The sequence below is a fragment of the Gavialis gangeticus genome, unplaced genomic scaffold (assembly GCF_001723915.1).
Source record: "Gavialis gangeticus isolate Ggan-Ray unplaced genomic scaffold, GavGan_comp1, whole genome shotgun sequence".
NCBI lineage: Eukaryota > Metazoa > Chordata > Crocodylia > Gavialidae > Gavialis > Gavialis gangeticus.
The window spans coordinates 45,730,244-45,737,921 of record NW_017728997.1 but is presented as its reverse complement, the minus strand read 5'-3'; the positions used below and the strand labels follow the sequence as shown (position 1 = coordinate 45,737,921).

The 7,678-nt window shown below is 55.3% G+C and overlaps 1 protein-coding gene across 3 annotated transcripts in view; it reads right to left on the bottom strand.

Moving 5' to 3' along the window:
- Window positions 1-7,678, bottom strand: part of MST1R (macrophage stimulating 1 receptor) — a 68,110-nt gene that overhangs the window by 10,289 nt on the left and 50,143 nt on the right. The window contains exons 8-15 of one of the 3 annotated variants that reach the window (XM_019505136.1): window positions 7,262-7,407; window positions 6,632-6,793; window positions 5,927-6,020; window positions 5,027-5,254; window positions 4,412-4,558; window positions 3,110-3,266; window positions 2,526-2,618; window positions 1,860-2,006 (exon numbers count right to left, since the gene is read on the bottom strand). In XM_019505136.1, the coding sequence (XP_019360681.1) occupies window positions 1,860-2,006; window positions 2,526-2,618; window positions 3,110-3,266; window positions 4,412-4,558; window positions 5,027-5,254; window positions 5,927-6,020; window positions 6,632-6,793; window positions 7,262-7,407 (1,174 nt within the window). Of the gene's footprint in view, window positions 1-1,859; window positions 2,076-2,525; window positions 2,619-3,109; window positions 3,267-4,411; window positions 4,559-5,026; window positions 5,255-5,926; window positions 6,021-6,631; window positions 6,794-7,261; window positions 7,408-7,678 lie in introns of all 3 variants that reach the window. The other 2 variants (XM_019505135.1, XM_019505137.1) reach the window with 2 other exon arrangements.

Below are 7,678 nucleotides of genomic sequence, written 5' to 3'. Positions count from 1 at the left end.
ATGGGCCGGCAGCGTGGGGAGGCAGTTAGGAAGGCCAACCGCACCTTGTCATGCATCCACAGATGCATCTTGAGCAGGTCCAAGAGATGATCCTCCCCCTCTATGCTGCACTGGTCAGGCCGCAGTTGGAGTACTGCGTCCAGTTCTGGGCGCCGCATTTCAAGAGGGATGTGGACAGCATGGAGAGGGTCCAGAGGAGGCCACTCACATGATCAGGGGGCAGCAGGGCAGGCCCTACGAGGAGAGGCTACGGGACCTGAACCTGTTCAGCCTCCAAAAGAGAAGGCTGAGGGGGGATCTTGTGGCCTGTTATAAACTAGTCAGGTGGGATCAGCAGGTATTGGGGGAGTCACTGTTCCCCCGAGCACCGCCAGGAGTGACCAGGAATAATGGTCACAAGCTGGCAGAGGGTAGGTTTAGGTTAGACATCAGAAGGTGCTACTTCACGGCCAGGGCGGCTGGGGTCTGGAACTAACTTCCAAGAGAAGTGGTGCAGGCTCCTACCCTGGGGGTTTTTAAGAGGAGGTTAGATGAACACCTTGCTGGGGTCGTTTGACCCCAGTACTCTTTCCTGCCATGGCAGGAGGTCAGACTAGATGATCTGCTCAGGTCCCTCTGACCCTAGAAACTATGAAACTATGAAACACTGCCAGGACTGTCAGGGACTGGGGACAGATGTGGGGATTCCCTTGACTCCAAGCAGTGGGCTAGTATCCCTACCTCCACTTTATGGTGAGAAGAAGTGAGGGCTCCTGACGCATGGAAATTACTGTACTCAAGCAGACTTGTGTCACATGCATCAGCTTTCCTGCACTGAAAAATGGCGGCAGGCACTTTGAACTAAAGCTTGTCGAATGAGCTTTAATTCAAAGCAGTCCACCACCATTTTTTCAGTGCAGGGATTCTGATACACGTGACAATTGGGCACTTTTAATTAGTGTGCCTCACTAATTAAGGCACCCCCGCCATGTATGCCAGAACACATGTAAAAATACCCTAAGGCAGGGAGGCTGCAAGAAGAGATACACCTCAGGCCCTCCAGAAAGACAGCGGCTGTGTCTGGGCTCCTTGGGTGCCTATACATGTGCAGCATGGCTGCTCTGATGCATTGTATGTACAGTGCATTGAAAAAGACTTGATCAATCAAGTTTACTGGAGCGTGGTAATTACTGCACTCCAGCAGACTCCAGCATCACATGTGTCATCATCCCTGCACTGAAAAATGGTGGTAGGGGGACTTTAACTAAAGCTTGTTGAACAAGCTTTAGTTAAAGCACCCCCATTGCCATTTTTCAGCGCAGAGACACTGATACAAATGACGCTCCAGGCGCTTTAAGTACAGCAGCTCTCTGAGCCACTCTAATTAACACCCCCACCCCAGAACATGTGTATAAATGCCCCTTGTGCCAGGGTCAAACTCACATCCCCTGCTAGCCAAGCTGCCCCTGCTGGGCCAGTGCCAATGAGGGGAGTAATTCTTCCATGAAGGCTAAGGGTAAACAGCAGCATGAGCCACTCTCCACTCCTCCCACAAGAGGCCCAGGGCTGTTGCAGGCCAGCAGGAAGCCTGAGCATAGCCAGGCCCAATCACTTTTGTTCTCCCCTCTCACAAACTAGGTCATGGCCCAGTGCCACTCACATTCAAGGGGCAGCCAGAAAGGGACAGCTACCCCAAGGCCCATGGCTGTGACAAATAGGGAAGGGAAGTGCTGAGCTACTAGCAAAGAAGGGCAGCATTGTCCTCTTCACAAAAGGCAGGTAAACCAGATGCCCCAGGGACACTGGTAAAAGTAAAAGTAAGAGTCCTTCAAGCCTCACCGTGAGGCTGTGTCAGTGCCCAGCCCTCACTGGGTGCTCACCTTTGCCAATGACACGCTCCCGGTGGGTGACCAGTCGCTCCTCAGGGATAAGAATGTCCTTTACCTCCTCGAGCAGCTCTGGGCGGAGGTTCTCAATGCAACAGGATGGCACCCTCATGAGTGGCACAACCAAACCATCACTGATAGCTGTGTGGGAGGCACCATGGAACCGTGCCCTGGCAGCACTGCTGTGGGGGGGTGTGGTTGAGGGCACCACTACCAGGGAACAGGCAGTCAGGGATACATCAACAAAGCCCCGCATCCCCTTCCCTTTGCCCCCCTTCACACACCTATCTGACACTGTGGAACCTGGCTGCTCTCAGATCTTCGATAGCAAGGGAGAGGGAAGGAAACTGGATCCCCGCTTACCATTAGGGTACCACCACAGTGTCTGTCCCACAATGCCTGACAGCCAAGAAAATGGCTATTGGCACTCCCTGGGTGGCAGTACTAGGTACCAGTGGGCAGGAAGTCTCCAGCTTTCTGAAGTGTGAAATCAAGGAAGGTCTCCTGCCTGAGCATGGGGGAGGGAGTGATGGGTCATTGGATGAGGAGCCAGGCACAGTCACTGCAGAGACCCCTCCCCAGGACATCAGCAACAGTACCCAGCAGACGGCTCACAGACAGGCAATACTGGCCCTCTGTCTGTAGAGCCCCTGCCCTTACCCTGCAATTCCCGGTAGTCCCTGGCAGAGGGGTGCATGGTGATGCTGGGCGCATACCCGTTGGCAGTCACAAGCATCTCCAGATTCTCTGTCCCTGCAGATCCAGAATGAAGCACTGGGAAGCTGCTCTCGCTCACAGGCAGCCCCTGCCCCATACGCAGTATGGACTTACACCACTCCTGCCAGAGCACAACCCCCCTTCCCCATGTGCCATGGGCACTGCTTATTCTTCCCCTGCCTGGAGAGGTGAGCATACAATTGGAAAGTAGATGCAGGTTGGGGGAACAATACTGCTGTGCCAAACCAGCTCCTATCCAGCTCAGCACCAGTGCCTGGAAGGACTGGCAAAGATCAGCAGCACTGTGGGGGCCAGAGGGCTTGTAATGCTAGGTGGCACTCCCTCCCCACAACCTGGGTGCTGGGGCATTCCCATTCACCCATGCATGTTCTATGTGGAGATGCCCAACTGTGCACTTATAAGGCAGATACTGAGAGGGGGCAGGCACTGGAAAGATGTCCCATGATGCCCGTGAGGATTATGCTGCGGGACCAGCTATTTTGCGGGAAAGTCATGGAATTAAGTACCCCTTTTCTTCATCTGTTTGCATTTCAGGAGCAGGAACACCAGGACACAGCAGAGCAGGAAGGCCACTACAGCACCCACCACAATGCCTGTCCCAGGATCCGCAGAAGGAGTTTTCACCACCCAGCCCAGGTCTATGCAGGCTCCATTTACACAGATCTGGGAAGGGAAGATTGAATGTCACTCTTAGGGGTGCATGGGTCTTGCTGCAAGATCAGGTGAACCACCCCACATATCCATATCTACCCATGCTGTCCATCCACATATTAACAAGCTAGGCACCCACAGCTGAGACTATCCTTTGACTGCCAGCCAGCCAGGGGCTTTGTGCCCAAAGGTACTCATTGTCTTGCTATGAATGAAGTATATAACCTAGGTACCAAGGGCACAGACCTTCCACAAAGAAGGTGAGATCCCCAGTCAGTCGTCCTGAAGCTGCCATGACCCAGCAGAAAGGGGCATGGTTCAGGAACCTGCCAAGCCATCTTCTAAGGCCTGAGGGACAAGGACACATTATCTGGCTCCTGGGGGACACTCCTGGCACAACAGGGTTATATGTCACTGCTCCTCAAAACACATATGCTACATGTCAATGCCTCCTGTCCTGGTCCCTCCTGAGGCCCCATGCTGAGGTCTGGCAACTGTTCCATCCTCCCATAGTAACCACTAAGCTAACAAAGGTGATGAGAAACCAAAAAAACCATACAGGAGCTCAGAAAACCCTCAAGAGCCCTCCCAGCCCTGGCCAGCAGCATCAGGATCTCTAGGGGTGTGGCAGAGAGCCAGGGCAGGTTGGGAAAGCAAAGTCAGGGCTGTTCAACTTCTGAATGGCTGAGGGGCATGCACTGTGTGGCTGCAGACCCTTGAGCCACATGTGACGTGGGCCCCTGACACAGAGGGGCACATGGTGGGTACCTGCTCCCTTGGTATATGGGCTGCATGGGCTTCCTCAGTGCATGGGCTGTGCTGCACCATCTCCAGTGACCAGGAGGCAGGAAGCAGAAGCTATAGGAGGGACGGGCAACTGGAGACGCTGGCAGCAGCAGCAGGAGGGGTTGGAGGAGTAGCAACTGGGCAAGTCAACCCCTTGTGGGCTGCATGAGGCCCATGGGCCACTGGACATGAGTTGGACATCCCTGTGCTAGGCCATGCAGGACTGCTACAGTCCTGACATGCCAAGGTCTCGGAGCCATGAGGGAGCAGAGGGACTGAAGCCAGTGCCAGCAAGGAAGTGCCTGTGCCAGAGCAGACAGCTAAGACAGGGTGGCCAGACTTGATCCCACCCCCCTTTCCCCATTCTCTACCTTCACAGGAGCCCCATCCTTGGGGATACTCATATCCTTGGGGATCCTGCAGGTCACTTCATTCTTCAGCACGTTAGTGTTGCAGTCCTTGCCCGCCACCATCATGGTGATGCTCATGCACTCTACCAGCATGTCCAGCCCCGTATGCTGCACAGACAGACTCGGGTTAGGGGGCACAGAGGAGTGGCACCCCAGTTCCTAATCAAGGCCTCCTTGCTCACAGCCTGAGCACCCTAGCTTCTCCTCAGGGCCTCCCTCCACCTAGCCCAAACTCAGCAGCTCAGCCCCTCCCCTTCCTGCCCCACCTCTGGTGCTTTCACTCTGACTAGTGCAGGGGTGGTTAAAATGTGGCCCATGGGCTGGATGTGGCCCGCCAGGCCACTCTATCCGGCCCGCAGGGCCCCTAAAAAATGTAGAAAATTAATATTTATTTGTCCCTTGCTGCCTGTCATGCGGCCTTTGATGGCTTGCCAAAACTCAGTAAGCGGCCCTCTGCCCAAAATAATTGCCCGCCCCTGGACTAGTGCCTCCACCCTTCAGGGTCCAGACTCTCAGTTCTGCAGCAGCCACCACCCCATGCTCTGGACCCTGCAATTTCCTGGCCACACGCCATACATGTATCTCAATTTCATCATCGCCTGGTTTCAGCCGGTTTGTCCTGTCATCATGCTCGAAGGGGAAGATCTTAGGTGCAGGGTAGTAGCGGAGGTGGAAGACCCTGTGTCCAGGGGTGCCATCCAGCAGCACGGTCAGGTTGCCCTGGACACTCTCCCCCTTGTTCTCAAAGGCGTAGGTTGGGCTCTGGCACACCAGGGTCTTGGCAGAGTGTGATCCCTGGCATAGCTGCAGGCAATAGAGTATGGGGATGAGGGCTTGTGGGCACCCCAAGCCCAGAACACAGAGTACAGCCAGAGGAAGGGGCCCCTCGATGCTGATCAAACATACTGACCACAGAAGAACTGCTGGCCTTCTGAGGCACCAGAACATCAGAAACAGGCCAAGGACTCCTGCACTGCTTTCAGCTGTCTATGTACTCTGGACCCAACCCTGGGCTCTGGTGATCTTGGGTCTGTCTCTGCAGGGAGCTGGGTACAGATGCACCATGTTAATGTGCCAGGCTTGTACAGCTGAGGGGACTAGTGGAATGAGTTTGAGTTCTCATCCAAGTTCCTAGTAAACATAGGTCCATAACTCAGCAGGATCTGGGCAAAGCTTACTGGAGTGTGGCACCAGGGCCTGTGGGTCAGGAGTGAGGGACTCTGGCTGAGCTGGGTTGGGAGGGGGGAGCCCACAACTGAGACAACAAGGGCAGGTTAGCAGGGTGATGCTCTGGCAGCATTAGGTGAAGATGCAGTGGATTCTCACCCATCCCTGCCCACCTGGGGCCATTCTCTTCCCTGCCAGCTCAGCATGATTCCCCACCCCAACAAATGACTAGCTAATTCTCCCTGGGATCCATTGGTACCAATTTATGACACATGCCCTGAGCCAAGAGGAGCCACCCCAGGTACTCACTCTGGCCTGTGTTTTCATGCTGCTACTATCAAACTGGATCTTGGCGTAATACACAGAATCCAGGTGGGTGCCAGTGATGGTGAGGTTGGAACCCCTGCAAAAGGGCAAAAGTCACTGTCACAAGACTTGGGCAAATATCTCCCAGACACAAAAAGCACTCAGCCTGGGCTCCAGTTGAGAGGGCATCCACGCCAAATCAGCCTGGCAGGGCTGGGCTGACACTCAAGGAAGCGAGGGCAGGACCTGCATACAGGGGAATTATGGATCCTGCCCAAACCCCTGTGGACAAACTCCTTGTGGTGAGGGCTGGAGTCTAATAGGTAGGTACTGCCACTGGAAGCAAGGACTACAGTGACCCCAGGTCTTACAGCAGCGGTTCCCAACCTCAGGTCGCGACCCAAATGGGGGTCGCGGGGGCAATGCCAGTGGCGCCACACACAAAGGACAAGCTGTGCTGAGTGCCGGGAGCTCCCCTGCCCCAACCCCCAGGCCACCGCACTCTGCTCCCAGCAGCCAGTCACAACAAAAAAAGGTTGGGAACCACTGTCTTATAGGGTGACACCAAGAGATTCTCCTACCCTGGCTCTAACATGATGAAATGAGCTGGCTTGCTGGACACAGGGCAGTGGCAGCTCTGTGGTTCCTGCCAGGCCTGGCTGGTGTTAGAAGGGCAGCATAATACGGTCTGCACCCGGGTACACTCACTCATAGCTGCAGTTTGGGGAGATGCTGTGGATGATGGGGTCCGGGCGGTATATGAAGGGCTGCAGGACAGGGAACGGTGCCTCGTCTATCCATAGGGCCACAGAGGCTGTACCCAGGTTCCTGCTGGCAGGGGTGGTGCAGAAGATCATCCCATCTCCTTGGCTGCGGACAGAGAACAGCAAGACCTGAACAGACACTGAGCTGCACAGCAGCCCAGCAAAGCCAGCCCTTCCCCCAAGGCCAGGACCCCTGAAGCTCTTGAGTCTGGCAACATGCACAGCTCTGCAGCAGAAGCTGGGGACAGAACCCTGGAGTTGGTGCAGTGCAGTTGGCAGCAAGACACATTTCATCACCTGCCTGCTCTAAACATGTCACAGCTTGTGTTGCAGTGACCTTCTGGTTAGGAAGGAGGTGGTGGGGGCTCATAAACCCCCATACTGTCAAGATACTTGGGCAGGGCCAGTGATTTGTGTAAGATGGATGCTAGCCTGCTAGAGCGACTCAACAGCCTCCATCCATGGTACGTCCAGGCCATCAGACCTGATGGGGTCCACTCCCTGCTGGAATCAACACAAATCCAACCCCTGGGCTAGAGGAAGATGGTCCCAACACCAGAGGCAACACTTGTACCTGTCCTCCCCCAGCACAGGGCATTCCACACCACTGACTGTCACCCTCCGGCTGCTTCCCACGGTGAGATTCCTGCCCTGGATAGAGATCTGGGTGCCGCCAGCCACCGGGCCAAATGTGGGGTGGATGGAAATGACATTGGGCTCCTGTGGACAAGAGGATAAGGCCTATTGGATGAGGGCAAAGCACTCCAGTGGAACATCACAAGATCCTCACCCAGCAGCCTCTCTGGGGCCCCTGCTCCCAGAAGCCAGGCAGAAGACATCACCTGTCAAGCCCAGCTGACCACTCCCAAGGTCACCTAGGATGGGGCATGCAGAGAATGGATGCATCTACAGAACAAAAGCCACAGCCCGCCCCCCCGCCCCCAGAAGAGAGGGTGTGGACTTGGGGGGGACAACTGGGGAGGATGGAGGG